The 17,987-nt window shown below is 36.7% G+C and overlaps 1 protein-coding gene across 2 annotated transcripts in view; it reads right to left on the reverse strand.

Annotated features, from left to right (window-relative positions):
• Nucleotides 1-1,700: 1,700 nt before the first annotated feature.
• Nucleotides 1,701-17,987, reverse strand: part of Ctnna3 (catenin (cadherin-associated protein), alpha 3) — a 1,343,755-nt gene continuing 1,327,468 nt past the window's right edge. The window contains exon 18 of one of the 2 annotated variants that reach the window (XM_013017086.1): nt 1,701-2,310. In XM_013017086.1, the coding sequence (XP_012872540.1) occupies nt 2,023-2,310 (288 nt within the window). In that variant the 3' untranslated portion in view covers nt 1,701-2,022. The remainder of the gene's footprint in view (nt 2,311-17,987) is intronic. The other variant, XM_013017085.1, reaches the window with a different exon arrangement.

Consider the following 17,987-nt stretch of genomic DNA (forward strand, 5'->3'; position numbering starts at 1 on the left):
CATCGTACAGAGGAGGACTGTATCCATGAGAACCGCAATCCTTTGCATAGAAACATGACACCAAAATGGATAAAAATGTTCAGGAGAATGGAAAGACAAAGGAAATATCTGGCAGGAAATGAAAAATCTATACTTTCAACTAACTAAGGTTCTAAAAAACACATTAGTCAACTTAGATGTAGGATCAATGGTTTAGCAGATGGAGATGGGAGAGATTGGATAAGGTCAAATGAACATTAGATTTTCTAAATCAGATTAATGAATTTTGTCTATGTGGTACTGCTGGGACTTGGTTGTCTATCAGGGAAAATTCTTTTCTCCCTAGATTTTAAGTGCATATTACTACATGAGAGAGGGATGTGCTACGGTTACTCTCATCTTAGAAAAGAAAGTAATGGCAGAATTTTAACCGAAGAAACGTCCCAGATGATTTAATTGCCCAAATAGCTCTGAAAGCAGACTCCTCTGAGATATCTAATTCCATCTTCACTGTTTTGCTTTGCAGGAAGTGAATGTGGTGAAGAATAATTACTCTGGGCAAGCCCTTGAGCAAGTTAGAGAGAAGTTGTCTTTTAGCACCTACGAAAAACTCAAGCAATCCACCATTTCAGAATTAAGTAGTTCATTCTAATAGAAGGAAGCTAACATTTCCTTCATAGTTGATAAGATCATAACATCATTAATAAAATGAATAAGATAATTAATAAAACAATAACATTCCCCTCATAATTAATAGCATGGTTCTTAAACCTACTCATCAAAGACAGTATTGTACAAGCAAGCAGGTACAACTGTAATATTATTATTCTGCAGGAGAAACGTGAATGAATGTTAACAAAACCTTAGGAATCAAAGTGGAACTCCTCCAAAAGCCTTACAGAAAATTCAACATGAAAAGGAGAGGGAGAGAGAGAGAGACAGACCGAGAGAGAAAGAGAGAGAGAGAGAGAGACAGACAGACAGACAGACAGACAAACAGAAAGGGAGGGAGGGAGGGAGAGAGAGAGAATAAGACAGCACAGTAGACTCTGAGACTATTATGAAGTCCATTATGAACTCAGCTATGGATGAGCACAGTTATTGGAGTTATAAAAGGACCCCAATGACTTTTACTTAAAAGTGTTATTAAAATCAGTCTGGCTTCATTGCCATTAACTCTGCTTTATAGTTCAATGGTACAATTCACAGAGTTATATTTTACTCAATGCCAAAAGGTTTTTCAAGCTGGCCTTTCCTTTTAATTATAATTGCAAACAGATATAAATGGATTCTTAGAGTCACACAGAACTCCTTGCACTTTGGTTCGAATCAACTCACAGTGGGATGCAGCTCATGGTCTTATTTTCCCAATAGGTGATGACTCTTCTATATATGTATTCACATAGTTCTGAACACAAATGCTGGGAGTTTGCTGAACACAACAGAACTGCAAAACATATGTATACATACAATGTAAAAGCTCACTGCAACATTTATAATACCATAAAACAATTGGAAAAGAGAAAGACTGACCTTTAAAAATCCTGTGAATGGCTTGATTGCTCAAATTTTGTAAATTTATTCAATGGTGAAGCTTTTCCTATGGCAAAACTTACATACTTCTCCCACGTTGTATAAAGAAATTATGAAGACAATTTTATAAAGATAAGAGCTCACATCAGTATTTTCATTCACAATGCAAAGAGTGAATGTCTTCAAACCAGATAACCAGGCTCTCCATATCTTCTGTTTGATTTGATAATTGATACAAGTAATTCCCTGTGATGGAACATGCTAAATGGTACAAGAAAGATCCCCTCATTCAACAAGCAAATGTTGATCGACAGTTATTTGCTGTGAGAACATGATAATGGCCAGATCCCAAATGCAACCTGCCTGCACTGGCTTAGTCCCCAATGTGTTACATTATATGTGCGTTCACGCTGAAATCTGGTGTAATTACAGAACTAAGAAATGGTAAACATAAAGCAGTGTGGTTAGCCAAGGATTTTATACTATAGGCATTAGAGCAGAATAGTGGTATCAGTAGATTTGTCTTCCTCTAAATTCACTCATGACTTGCACTGGATGGATTTTCTTCTTTGCAGAGCCTCGTCTGACAGCTGCATATGTTTCTTCTGGTTTCTCTCTTTTAATCAAGGGTTTCTTTGCTGGAGCCTTCATCCTCCACATCACTACTGGGTGCCGAGGTCCTGTGGGACTCTGGATCCGGATGATCTTGGTGGAGGCTATGTAAGACATTTTTACTGTTTGCACTACAGCATTCATTAGATTTTTGGCTGCTTGGATCAGGGAGGTGACACTGTCCAACTGTAGGGAAGAAAAAAGAAAGAAGAAAGCACTACTATTCAAGATGCAATTGGAAATATAAAAAGGTTTAAAATTGTAGAGGTGGGATAGGACCCCTTAATTTTAACCTAGAAGTGAATGAGTTGCTTCACATTTTACCTACCTCTATGTAATCATCCACACAATTCATCCTATTCTTTTGATTATCTATGTATTGTATAATGTAAAATGCAATAATTTAATATATAACAATATCAGAAATATGACCTGCTAATATTACCAATAATATTTTATAGCTATACATCTACACATCTTTCTAGTTAGTGAAGTCAGAAATATATATGGCCACCATGTTAAATGTTTTGCAGGTGACTTAGAGTTCCTAAATCTGTAAGATATTTATCTATCTATCTATCTATCTATCTATCTATCTATCTATCTATCTATCTATCTGTCTGTCTGTCTGTCTGTCTGTCTGTCTGTCTGTCTGTCTGTCTGTCTGTCTGTCTATCCATCCACCTACCTATCTATTTTCCTCATCTACAATGATGTCTGAAAGGGATTAATTTATTTCACTTGGTTTGCAATGAATCCATATAAACTCTTCAATAACTTAAATTAACCTGACCCCCAACATCACATAGCTACTGAATTCTTTGTTAATTGATATACTTCTCTACTTTTAGGGAATACTGGTGAGCCCTTTCTGTAAGCCAAGACTCTCTGAAACACATTTGATGTTATGTATAAATAATTACATAAGAACAACAGAAAATAGATGAAGATAAATAACACAGAGACATACAGGGGTAGCCACACACAGATTCTATTTTCTTTTGTGAATATACCTTAAATAATTTAAGGGTACCATATATATGGGCCATTTATTCTAGCATGCAGTGTGTTAACATAGAATTTACCATATAATCAGATCTCTCCCATTTGGTAACTTCGGGAATTGATTTAACAATACTGATTCCAGATACTTCCGTGATTAAATAGATAAAATGCATATACAAGAAAAAAGTATGCCTGTAAGTAAACTAGCCCAGGGCCCAAGTACTTATTGCTAATAAATATCATTTTCTTTGTTAATGACAAAAACTGACTTAAGGATGAAGATTCTAATGGCAGTACTAAACGAAACTTTTGCCCTCCCTGAAACTGTTTATTTTTCTAGGCTGTGCATGAACACAATCTCAGGGAATGATATTTCACGAATCTTATAGTATGCCTCTGAGCCAAGTGCAGGTAGCTCATTTTTTATACGACCATTGCCTCTTCCCTTGCTTCCGCTTGGCAGATTGTCATCTTCAGCCTACTTGAACTGGGAGATATGCTTCCGCTGTCACCTTTCTCATCTGTGCTGTCAGAGTTGAGAGTCGACACTGTTTCTGTAGTTACTGAAACCCATCCGCAGCTGTCCAGCCTGCGTATCTATACCTTTGCTGTTCCACAAGTCTCATCTCACATACAGAATAAATGAGAGAAGCCACACAGAGAGACGATGTGCCTGGGGCACTGGTCTAGCTGGCAGCTTCCTGGGAAGAAAATTTAATTAGCTCCATTATGAGCCAAGCCTGAAATCCTTGAGCAGGTAATGGCAAAACAAACCCAAACAAACAAAAACCCCTGCGATTTTAAAGGCAGTAATATCTGACTTCTACAGCACATGTATACAGCTTTTCACTTATGGAAGCCAGAAATGTAGAACTTGTGTAGGTGGCGGGCAGGCCCTCTGATTTACAACCTTTAAGTAAGAAGAACTGCTCACATGTGAAATGGGGGATATCGAGTGCTTCTAAATCTGTACATGCCTTTTAAAAATACTAAATTGTGAACAGGATAGTTAGTATAACTAGGTAGCAAATTACTCAACTGACAGTTGGCAAGCTAACATGTCCCCCTTCAATAATGCATAGGTTTCATTAACAACTTCCTGAAACCGGGTTATACTCAGAAAAGGTTTCCAATTTCACTAAAAGAAGGAGCAAATTTTCCAAAAGGTGGAAGATTCTTTGAGGCTCTTTGGTGATGCATCTATCACACATGAAAGTGTGAGCTTTTTCAGGAGGGTTCTGAACCCCTATGGAGTCTTTCACAATATCAGATTGAAGGGATAACCTGTCCGTCAGGATTTCACAGGTGACTTGGGATTTCTCACCCTAAAAGATATCTTCTCTTCCCATCTTTTTATACCATAATCTTATCATTGATACACTGTTTTGATTTTATCTCCTTTTGGCTTTTCCACACCAATACTATCTATACATCAGCAAGGGAAGATATTCAAGTTCAATCCAGAATTTGCTAAAAGGAAATTGGCTTCTCTTCTCTCCTCAGTCTCTACCTGTGCTATTGTGATCTATTCTGCTGGCTTCTGACAAATCCTTTGATTGTAAAATCACAAATGGCTATAGTAAAATCTTCATCTCTGCGTGATTCAGGAAAAAAATAACAGGACAATTACCCCTCTAGGAGGCCATGAAGACTCGTTTTGCAGACAGATTACGACAGTTACTCAAAGAGCACTGTTATTTCATGAGGGAAGATGCTATAGCATGTTAAGAAGATCGCTGAGGTCTAAGAACTCGTGTGCTAAGATGTATAACTCTCAGCTATTAGTCAAATCACAAGCCACGCAAGCAAGAGGCAAAGACAAGGAAAGCTAATGATAGAGAATTTTCTTCAATGTCCAGGTAGTATCAGTGGTCTAGACTTAGACAATACACTAGTGCAGACACAATTTAGTGTCTATAGAAAATTATTATAAATGCTTTTATATATTTCTACTTGAATTAAAAATCCTTTAAGGAAAAGATTCACCAGAATCCTCTGTGGAAAGAGAAACAATTGGAAGAGAATATACTAGTTGGGGAACTGTATTCTGCATATGGAACCAAACTTTCTGAACATCACAAATATTCCTGTGTAAGACAAGAATATCACTTTATTTCAAAGATGTCGAAAAGCAAACCAACTGGACTATAAAACTCTGGTCCACAAAATCTCTATTACACACCATTTTCATTAACTGAAAATACTTCAGACAAAAATAATTTGAACTGTGTCCCAAGGCAGAGGCTCTTTTCTCTCACTTCTGGAAACACTCCCCTATGATCTAGCCACTGTGGCATTTTTATTGTGGTAGCCATTGAAACAGTGCCTTCTACATCCCTCATACCTCACACACTCACATACCAATGTTCACACTCACACTCTTAGGTAGCAGCTGTCCTCACATCTTTTTAGAAGGAGGGACAGGATTTTTAGCTAATTCTCAAAGAAGATTGTGAGTTTAACTGAATTTTTTGCCTGGATTAAATCGATGCCTACCACATAATGAAATGGAAGACAGTCACCCATTGATGCTGGTGACTGGGGTGTACTTTTGTAACATTGTAGTGGTTTCCACATAACGGAGCATGAGCATCATTCACAGTTATCAAGAGCTGTGGAGCATTTTCTAGGTACAAATATTAGTTGTCAGGTTCTGTCTCTGTTGACTTTCATTTCCAGAGTAGTAGTAAACAATTATGTTTCAACAATTATTATTTTAATGTGAGTCTATGAAATTTTTTGTGAACCTTCCTGTTTATCTGAACTCAAGGTACCCTTGATTAATAGGTGCTGTACCTACACAAACACAATACTTAAAAGGCACATGTATGGATTTTTGGTTCCAAGAATTAAAGCAGTTTATAATAATTTTAATATCTACTGTGTCCTGTTGGAAAGTATAGCACCCCTATGATGAAACTACTATTATTAATTTCATTTTTATACATGAAGAAACATAGAAATGGAAGGCTTACTAAAATGCTCAAGGTATACAGCTAATAAATGTTAAGTTCTGGAATTTGGATCAAGGCAGTCTAGTTACACTTAACAGTTTGCTCAGTATACAGCCTTTCCTTTGTAATGTCCCACTCCTGATATTTCATAATTCGTAGATATTTAAAAGGTAGAGAAACTGCACCAATATCAATGCAAAGTTTAATATTTTAAAGATGGTTATCTGCTTCTAAGCAAGTTAACCTTACTGTTGTAATACATACCAGTACCAGGAACAAAAAGGATATTTCATATTTCACTGGCCAACACATTTACTTCTTAAGATAATGGTTTGAACCAGCACTGGTGGTTCACCTGGAATCCTCGTTTCTAAGGAGGCTAAGATTTCAAGATTGTAGTTCAAAATCATGAGGTAGGAAAATCCATGAGACTCTTATTTCTAATTAACCAGAAAAAAAGCCAGAAGTGGGGATTTGGCTCAAGTAATAGAATGCCAGCTTTGGGCCAAAAAGCAAGGCCCTGGGTTCAAGCTCCAGTACTTGGACACATACAAAAAAAAATAGCAAAAAAGAAAAACAAACAACAAAAAAAACATGAAGGAAGGAAGGATTGAAAATGTTTATTTTGTGTGATTTTTAGAAAAGAATTTTTAGTTATTAGAAACAGTTTTGTTCAGGGGGTACCATACCATTTAAAGACATGTACATAAATACTTTCCATATGTAACATTTTAAAATATGGTTCCAATAAAATAAATAAAAAGGAAGGCTATGAGAAAAATAAATTCTAGCCTCCACGACAAGATATTTGTTTAGTCTTTATAATGTGTCAGTCTAAATATAATACTGGCTAATCAAATACCTTTCTGATTCTCAAATGAAATATCAATTTGTTTGCCTTAGTTTTGCAACAGAAACCAATATTTGCTTCTCTGAGAATCTTTAAAAAAACTCTTAAAGTTTTAAGGTCCCTTACTAAATCATTTGGAAATGACATTAGCAGAAATCACATTAAAAGGCATTTGTGTATGTATGGTCAGGTAATAGCACAAAGTAACAACTTCTACAAAGAATTAATTATCTTTATATTCTTTCCACCTATTTATTCAGAGCCTTTCTACCATATATTTATTTGCATTTCTAGACTGATCTAATTATTGCACTGGTATACTAGAAAAATGTTCAAATATCTTCTTCCTTTAGAAAAAAAATCAACAAATTCAATGTTTTGATGATCTATCCTGCACTTGTTTGGAGGAACTAATTTTATCCCAATACTTGCTTAACACATTCTTTTGTTTTTGAGTTGATTTTTTAAAGGATAGCCTCTAGTAAAACAATCTCCCTTTTTAAAAATGCTAAAGAGACAGGCTGGCTTAATAAACAAATCCAGTAAAAGGCTTTGTTAAAACTAGTCACATGGAGTTAAATCACCAAATGCAGCTGTCAAGCTTATATTTAAATTGGGGAGAACGTAGCCCTTCCTTTGACTATGAAGAGTTTTTCCAGTGGACCTACAATATGCTTCACATAGTAAATTTATCCTTTGCTAATTTCTAAGAGAATATGACAATAGAAAAGGACAACTTTACTTGAAAGGGGGAAATTCAATGTGCAAATTAACTAAAATTGAACAGTCTTCCAAAGACCAGATGTGAAATGAAATTCAACATTTATTCAGTTGTAATCTTCTCCTGTCAAAAAAGCATTTTCTAAGTTAAGACCTCTGCCTCTCCCCCTCAACGCAGATACTCTAGGCAAAAAATATTTTTATGGTCTTTTAAAAGAAAATAAGCATAAATATATTTCCCATTCTACTCAGAATTCCCATTGCTATTCAGAATGCATTCTGATTTTATTTGGAAGAGCCAGCTCTAAAAATATACAGATTGATAATGTTTAACTATCCCCCAACTATACTGAACATATATACAAATGCTAAGCTGAAGAACTAATTTTCTGTAATATTTGTTTCCTTAGATGCCCACAAGAGATGTTACTATACTTTCTCCCAAGCAGATTACACAGAAGTGGGCTGGGTTTCAAATAGTTCTCCCAGGATCAGTGTTTGAAACTTTATTGTTGCTTCTCTCAGGCACCAGTAAGGCCCCACAAGTCTGTCCTCAACATATATGATGATGCTCAATGAAGCATTTTAGCTATGTTGCAAAATCTATGGATTAAGCAGGAAGATAAAGGAGCAGTCTCAATCTGTGATCCTCTGCTAGTCTTTTAGGTTTTGACTGTCATTTTAATAAGTACTAATGAAACAAAGTCTATTATCTTTGTTTATTGGCCCACAAAGGACCCTACCATTTCTACCACATGTTAGTTCTTTTCATATTCGTTTATTGTACAGATTGGATTTCCCAATAATTTTCTAGACTGCCTTTGAACCTTGACCCACCTATCTGCCTCCTGAGTAGATGGGATTACAGGAATGCAAGACCATATTCAGCCCTCAAAGTATTTTAATGAGGTATCTGTTAAATAATTGGACCCAGTTGAGGAGTCTATTTTGATATTTTTTCCAGCTGCAATGAGGTTTGTATATTCTAAAGAGATGTTTTACATAAGATGTATACATTGCAAATTTTTTCTCTAATCTAAACTTCTATTTATATTACCAGTATTTCAAAAAGCATGTTTTAATTTACTGCCTCTAAATTATAATTTAATATAATATAATAATTCTTTGGTCTTACCAATAATATTCACTAGCACAAAGAAGACAAAGATTTATTTTATGTTTTTTTGTTTCTTGTGATAGTTGTAGTTTTAGATTTATTTTTAAAGTCATCTTTAGCTTTCTGTTGACTTTTTGCTATTGAGTGATCTTGCTTATGTTTTCTTGTATAGCTACCCAATTGTTCAAGCACCATTGGTTAAAAATGTTTTTCTTTTTCTGTTTAAGTTATCTTGGAATTTCTTCAAAATTAAGTTGATCCAAAGCATTTAGCTCTATTATTTGGATTTTCTGGTGTTTTTTTGTGTATCTTACTTTATTCATGAACCATAGTATCACATCAATGTCATTTTCTCTTAGTAGGATTCCATGTCAACTAGGCTAGGCTCTATCTGCTGACAGGTGATATCTAACAATGAAGACTGTTTATTATTTACTTGTAGACAAAGACTGTTTATCATTTACTTGTTTTATTTTTATTATTAAACCTGAGCCAAGGAGATAGTTGGCACACAAATAAATGACATGGAATTTTATCTAGATTGATTATAGAGCTAGAAGAGCAGAAACAATGTGCAAAAATATTTTCAAAGATGGACACAACTTCAGTTAACCTCTTGTGTTCTGCCAGCAAACAGTGACTTTCAGATATTGTACACCCAAAGTTTGTCTACTAGAAAGTTGCTGGTCTCTTAAAAGCAGAGCTTAATCAAATGATATCCATCTTATTTATATACACATACTTGAGACATACTTGTAAGAAATTCTTAAATTCCCACATTTAGATATCTCTCATTGGGCCTGGTACCTTGTGGTTACAATCCTAGCTACTTAGAAGGCTCAGAATGGCATGTAATATTGTGGTTGGAAGCCATGGAGCAGAAAAGTCCAATTGAAAACTAAGAGGCCAGATTGGACGTATGGCTTAAATGGTAGAATTGTAGCCATGAGCAAAATAAAACAAAATAAAACAAAAAAGTGAGTGACAGCTCTAAACCCTGAGTTCAAGTCCTGTTACTGGCAAAAGAAAAAAAAAAGGACCTAACACTGTTATTGGATCTCTCTTCCAAAATGATATCCTCTATCAGAGGAAAGCTTAACACTTTTTGGTTTAATAAAGAACTCTGAAATAAAAAAATGGAACTTAAGACATACATGAGAAATGTGTTTAAACTGTAGGAACCAAACTTAGGTTTTATAGTACATAACTTAGGTTTGAACCCCATTTCTCTTAAGTGTTAGATAGGCTACTTGGGAAGAAATCAATTACATTATCTAAACCTAAGTTTTCTTCTCAGTAGTATTGTTGTAAAAGAAGCACATTTCTGTGTGGTTGTGAGAATTTGCTACCTTTGTATAAAGTTAAGTTTATAAGGTGAATTTTCTAATAAAATGCTAAGTTACTGATTTCAGTAGAACCAGAGTTAAGAAGATTTCTGATTGAAATTTTTAGATTATTCAATATGTGGGAAGGAAAGGGAATCACAGAAACAGCAGGACAAAGGATGAACTAAATGTTGGATATAAACATTACAACTAGGCTGGGAGGGAAATAGGGGTAAATAGGAGATAATAAGGGATAGGGTAACTATGACTTTTAAAAAATGTACTCATTGCCTTACCCCTGCTCATCACCTTTTCAATAACAAAGGAATTTTGGGGAAAACTCAATACAACTTCTTAAAAATAAGAGGTGATATGGCAAGCACTGATACTTTCTCAGCATCAACCAAACCCTTGGATGCATCCACTGGTACACATGTACACACACTTGTACACTGCACACGTTTCTCAAAATAGTATGATTACAGGTCTGCCAGCACAGGCTTTATTCAGAGTTTATCCAGGAAAATGGCAGCTACTACAAGTGTTTCAACCTGGAATTTAAGATAGGGAATTGGTTTCTAACCAATGCATTATTATAAAGCAAAACTGGTGATGATGAACAAGTCTTACTTCCCCATCCATCCACCTGAACAGCTTCAGCTCCTAGTGCTGGAAGAAGCAAAGAAGACAAAGGTACAAGAGGATGGATACCAAAATGTGGGAGACTGGCAGTAATCTGTCAATCATGTCTTGTTAGTGAACCCTCACTGAAAGTCAGTACACAAAAATCTTGAGTAGAAAAGTGTTCTGATAGTAAAGGTCACCATATCTACAAAATAGAATTTTTGCCTGAGCAATAGATATTTCTGTACACTGTAGCTTGGTCTCCCAAGTCCTAGAGTATATACTTTGTATGTTGATGATTATAACAATTTCTTTAAAAAAAATAATGTCTGTGCTCTCACTCAAAGAAATGTGTAGAGTTGGGCGTGGCTGACTCATGCCTGTAATCTAAGCTCCTCCGGAGGCTTCAATCCAGAGGATCAAGATTCAAAGTCACTCCTGGAAGAAAAGTTCACAGGATCATGTACAAAAGAAACAGCACAAATATGTGGCTTGGCAAAATACATCTTTGAATATTTAACTATGAGTTAACATAATCCCATAAACTGTATTGTTGGCCTGTTAAGTAAATTGAAAAAAGAATTCTTTTGTGACAACAAAATCTATGCTAAACAGACCACTTTTCTAAGTTTTAGTCCGCCTTTGGGGTGTATCATGTCTTCAATTGTCTGATTTGATTGACAAATATCCTTGATGGCTGCTCCAGCCATCAAGGATTACTAATATGTATTCTGTTAGCTGTTCAAATCAAGAATAAGAAGCAACAGCTGGAAGCAAAGGGCATCAGGTGACAAGACAGAATGGAACTTTGAAATTTTCCCAACAGAAGCCTTAAGAAAGAAGGCCCTTATCTCAGATGTGAATCCTGGAATATGCCAGGTATAAAGAAATATATCTATAGGAAAACAATTGAAGTGTCTTTAAGAGGACTGTCTTCTATGTCTTTCAGGCAAAATAAATTTTTTAAGCTTTGTATCTAAGAGAATATCAAGGATTAGAGAATTATCTGCAATGGGGAAATAAGAAAAAGTTCTATTCCTGAATTTAGGCTCTTTTCAAATCAGAAATCTCTTTCAGCTTGCCTAGAGTGCCTTATAAAACACAAAACAACCTTCCAGAGTCTTTCTGTAGATAAGCACAGCTGTCTCCTGGTTGAGAGGATGAGGTTCAAACACATTTAAGAGCAGCTGGTAGTTACCCTTCCAGCTGCTTAGAAAATGAGAAACTTTTTTGGCACCATGCCCCATTCCCAGAGCAGTAGGCATCGGAGCAAATCCCCAGACACTGAAGTTGAGCAGGCAGTAGAAGGATGGAGCCATATGTGTTTTAATCACTCTGATCTTTGTCTTTGTGTAAATTAAGAAAACTAAAGCCCATAGTGTTAGGTGAGTGGCTGAGGAAGGGAGAAGGGAGGGAGGAAGTGGAGATGCCTGTTAAGACTTTGAATTCTGGGGACAAGACTGCCTAAATCCAAATTCTTTCTCTGAGCATCAGTTTGTTTCTCTGTAAAATGAGAACCACCACCACCATCTTACAGAATGGCCACAGGATGGAATTCAATAATCCAGATTAAGAATATACACTGGTTAACAATGTCATCCATATGACAAGCACTGTCAAAGTGTGGGATACAGTTGTCTCCCTTCACACCGGCAATCACAGATAGTGATACAAAAAATATGTAGCAAGTCTTGAAAATGTTATGTATAAATCTGATAGTATCCTGTGAGGTAGACATTGCCTTTATTCATTTACCAGGTAAAAATAGCTAAAAACTATGACTCAGAAATCCAATGACTTTGCCAGGATAACCCAGAAGACAGTAAAAGATAGTTGTTTGGGCCGGGCGCTGGTGGCTCACGCCTGTAATCCTAGCTACTTAGGAGGCTGAGATCTGAAGATGGAGGTTCAAAGCCAGCCCGGGCAGGAAAGTCTGTGAGACTCTTATCTCCAATAAATCACTAGAAAACTGGTAGTGGCACTGTGGCTCAAGCGGAAGAGCACTTGCCTTGAGCTGAATAGCTCAGGGGCAATGCCCAGGCCCAGAGTTCAAGCCCATGACCAACAACAACAACAAAAACGATAGTTGCTTGGAAGGCTAGAGACATGGCTCACATGGTAAAGGACCTGCTTATAGCAAGTACAAGGCCCTGAGTTCAAACCTCTGTACTGCCAAGAAAACAGAAATAAATTTGATATTAAACTCAAATCTATGTGATTCTATCACCTTCTACCGATTTATTCCATCACTTTCTCGATAAAAGGAAATGTTGGGAATTTGGGAAAAAATGTCTTTTCAATGTTAATTGTATAACTTAGGCTGAGATCTCTTATTCTACCATGCTTCTTATTCTACCTCTGATTACATTGATTTATCTTCCCTCTGGTTTAGGATGTCCCCCTTCCCCTTACAAAACTTGAAAATTGAACTTTGTTGATTATCTCTACCATGTTACTCTGACTAGCAGTTCACAGAATCATGTGTCAAATATGATACACAAGAGTTCCTCTGTAGTCCCCCATTGTAACTGCAAGAGCAAGGGTGGTGTTTGCAATTAAAAACTGCCTGAGGGGGGCAGAGGGAGGGATGGGAAGATATGGGAAGGGGAAACAAAGGAGGAGGCTACAATGATTGATAAAAAATACACTCATTATTTCGCCCATGTAATTGTAACCTGTGTGTGTGTGTATGTGTGTGTGTGTGTGTGTGTGAGAGAGAGAGAGAGAGAGAGAGAGACAGACAGACAGACAGACAGACAGACAGAGACAGACAGAGACAGAGACAGAGAGAGACAGAGAGACAGATGGAGAGAAGGAAAAAGAGAGTGTCTCAATTCTCAATATGCTTGGGACTTTATATTCTGTTTTCAATCTCACCTTTGAACTTGAACATCCATAAGTCCTACAAATGTAATAATATAACAATCACACAGGGTCACAATGAAAGCCAAATGAGCTTGTCTGGTTGTTAGCTTTGAATGTAAGGGTCCAGACAATCGGTGCATTTCAATTACTTATTTGTCACAGGAACCATCATTTGATGGTAATCATAATTGTTCAAATACTGAAATTGAAAAATAATTTACCGTTTTTTCCCATAAATTAGAATGCCTTGGAGGTAATTCCTCTAATTACATCCTTTCACTCACTTGTACTCTGATCTACTCTCTGGAGTGTAAAAGGGGTAGAGTTTAAATCTAGCAATCAATTTAAAAATCAAACTTATTAATATAGTTTTCAGTGAAATGTGCCTGCTCAGAAGAAATATGTTCTGAATCTGATTGTATCATAGCAAAAAAAATGAAATAAAAAGTTTGAGATATTTTCCTCTAGCATACAGAGACAGCAATTAATTAATAAATCAGCAGACTACTTGAGAAGCAAATGGCCCATGTTTAAAACTTCTCTGTACCATCTGTTCATTGAGCGACTTTGGGTGATTAATTTCCTGATTCCTCAGTGTCTTTATCTGAATTATAATAATTGTGAATTATAATATTTGTGTCTTCTTAATAAAGTTGCATCACACACAGGCACACACATTTGTGTGTGTCTAGGTGTACGTACTAAGCATTTGGAATAGTGTCATATTGTATGAAGAGCCTCCAATATGCCTGCACTCTAGTCAAACTCACCAAGCTGTCTACATTCTATTCCCTAACTGCTCTGGAATGTAAACCTCCTTCTTCAAATTTGTTTCTTTTAATTAATTTACTTGATTGTTATTATAGAGGTGATGTACAGAGGGATTACATTTACATGAGTCAGGTAAAGAGTACATTTCCTTCTGTACAGGGTCTTCTGCTCCCTCCCCTCTCCCAGTCCCTCCCTCCTTCCCTTCTTTAAATTTGTGACCATTTTGTTAACACCAGTCAACAACTCTTTACAGAAACCTTTGGAATAGCCTCCCATTCATCTCCTGGGTATCTGCGCCATTGAAAAGTTACTCCAAATTATCTTCCTAAAATGTTGATAATAGTTTTTATTTCTGTTTTGCAGACTTTTAGTGCAGCATGAATGACCACAGAATAAAGTCTAGCATGCTCAATATGTGATATTTCCCAATGACAGGACCAACCTTATTTTGCTGTTTTGTTCTTTTGTTTGTGGCACAAAAATATTATGATGTCACCATGGCTTTGGGTAGGGTGTATCTTTCATCCTACTTTCTTTTCTTGGTTCACCTTTCTTCTTCAAGATTCAGCTCACCTATTACAATAGTTTTTCAGTGACAAGAGTGATGGCTTCCTCAGCCCTACTTTCCCAAACAGGAAGAGATCATCAGGGATTTCTCTGCTTCTTCTGTTGTATTGTGTACATACATACTTCCATTAGACGTCTAAACAGAGTGACTTGCTGTGTCCTTGTCCTGTCCTTCATCGCGAAAATAGTTGTAATACTAAAGTGCTAAGATCAAACCAACTCTAATTGTATTTGGTTGTTGGCTTCCATTTGTATGGTGAAAGACTGTAGAAAATGACTATCCTTTTTCTTTGATTCTTTGGATGGACTAAGTTGTGGCATTTTATAAGCAAGTTTGCCATGATTGAATAGCCAAAATAAGAAACAGATGAAAAATACCAATTGAATCCTATCAGGTCCAGATTCACAGCTGAATATTAAAAGAGAAAGGGAAGGGAAAGGAAGGGAAGGAAAGGGCAGGACAGGGCAGGGCAGGGCAGGGCAGGGCAGGGCAGGGCAGGGCAGGGCAGGGCAGGGCAGGACAGGACAGGACAGGACAGGACAGGACAGGACAGGACAGGAAAGGAAAGGAAAGGAAAGGAAAGGAAAGGAAAGGAAAGGAAAGGAAAGGAAAGGAAAGGAAAGGAAAGGAAAGGAAAGGAAAGTCTGCACTTCTAGATCATGCCTGCAATCCTAGCTACTCAGGAGGATGAGATCTGAGGATTGCAGTTCAAAGCCAGCTCAGGCAGGAAAATCCATTCGACTCTTGTCTCCAATTAACCACAGAAAAGCCAGAAATGGAATTGTTGCCTAAGTGGTACAGTACAATGCTAGCCTTAAGCAATATAGCTCATGGACAGTGCAGAGACCCTGACTTCAAGCCTCAGAACCAGCACAAACCAAAACAAGCCAAACCAAACCAATACAAACTAGCTTCTTGATTTTGCTTTGTTTGAAACCAAAAGCATTCAAAAGGAGAGAAACTACTGATGATTCAAACGTTACACAAAGTTATTTTAAATTAATTGTAAGGAAAATATTGGCTACTAAATGTTCGAATTCAAGTACATAGTTATTCCTGAGGGATTTTTGAAAAATGGAAAATCTTCTGAATTAAGTAACTCTCCTATCCTTGAGCCTTTCATGGCATTAAAACAGGATTCTGAAGGCTTTTTGTATTTTCCTGATTTTTATACTGAAGAAGGCTTAAAAGCCATATGAAAGGAAGTCACAGAGCTGATTCTCAATTTAACCTACTAGCATCAAGATGAGATTACAGAATTAATTCTCCTCTCCTTAAGAAGATCAGGATTCTTACTTCTATGCCAGAGATAGAATGCAAAACAGCTGGGAAGATGGCTCAGTGGTAGGGTGCTTGCCTTGCATGTATAAGGCCCTGGGTTTGATTCCTCAGCACCACATAGGCAGAAAAAGCTGGAAGTGGCACTGTGGCTCAAATGGTAGAGAGCACTAGCCTTGAACTGAAGAGCTGAGGGACAGTGCCCAGGACCAGAGCAGGCCCCATGACACTCTCTCTCTCTCTCTCTCTCTCTCTCTCTCTCTCACACACACACACACACACACACGCACACACACACAACCACCACAGCCATGTCAAGAATTAACTCCTCCAATCTCTATCCTTGACCCTGTCAACTGGAGTGAAGGAGGTAGAAAGCTTATTTGAGGCTGAAAGGGGATTGGTGAGAGGTTGACAGAGGAAGTCTGATTTATAATCTTTCTCATCTATGAATTTTCCTAAGACTTTCCACTAATGTTCTCTCTGGATCCCAGCCCTGAATTTATTTAACCTTTGTGGCTGAGCCAATTTACCCACACCTTTTATTCTCTCACACCCTACCATCTGAAACTAGTTTGGGCTAGATGTATGGCCTTATAAGGCATCTTGGGCAGGGAACTCCCTGATTCACTATTATATTTATCATCTTGTCATATGTGTACTAAGCTGGCCCCTGTCGTGCCTCCTGGTTATGTCCTAAGTTATAAACTGTAACTAGAAACTGGTGCAGAATAGTAGAAAGAGGTCCTCATCCACAAGGTCAAGAGGCTCAATGTTCCACGTTCACTTTGGATGCTGAACACTTTTTATTCCATCATAGTTACTTACATTCTCTGAGTGTGAAATATTTTTTGCGCAGTAGACAAGTTGGGCTACATTATACATGAGATTCCATCCAGTTCTACAATGCTATGAGTCTTAATTATAGTAGACCATTAATATCCATGGTCTGAAGGATAGCGCTGTTGAGGAAAAACCCTGGATGCTCAGGCATTCATATTCTTATATGAATATGACTCAAATTTAGCAATACCATATATAAATAAGGTCTAAACATTAATACTCGATACCTCCTGTGGCAGACTACATTATTGTCACAAATACATGGTGTGATGATTACAAAAATGAATACAAATGAATTTTTTATATCCATGAGTTTATGCTTCCAAAGAGACTGGCAATATGTAAAAAAAAATTGAATGCTCAGGAATTTGGTACCATACTGCACTGTACGGTACTATTGGATCAATTTTTCCTAATGTTGCTTAACTTCCACAAAAGATATGCCACCTTAAAATAAGCCTAAACATTTCATTTTATCACTTAAATCATGCAGATTAACTTCTGATAATCTATCATTTATGTACCATTTGCCTTTTATGAGTATAGTTTTGTTTTTAGTATAGTTTTCATGTAGTTATGAGCAACAAAACAGCAGATTATGCAAAATTTAAACATAACTGACAATAACTTATATGGAAGCATCTTCACAGCAAATTACCATACAATGCATTAATCTTTTCTTCAGTTCTGTGATTCTACTGTTTGAATTTAGGGCCTCATGCATGTTAGAATATGACTGTACTTCTTGAGTATACCACCTGCAGTACTTTTGCTGGCTACTCTTAAATATAGGGTCTTGTGAACTTCTCTGTCTGGATTGACTTCAAGCCATGGCCCTATTCCTCTCATATTGCAGACTAGCTGAAATTACCAACATGAGCCCCTTGCACCAGGCTCAAGGATTTGTTACATGTATATATATATATATATATATATATATATA

This window comes from Dipodomys ordii, unplaced genomic scaffold (genome assembly GCF_000151885.1).
Source record: "Dipodomys ordii isolate 6190 unplaced genomic scaffold, Dord_2.0 Scaffold34, whole genome shotgun sequence".
In the NCBI taxonomy this organism is placed as follows: Eukaryota; Metazoa; Chordata; class Mammalia; order Rodentia; family Heteromyidae; genus Dipodomys; species Dipodomys ordii.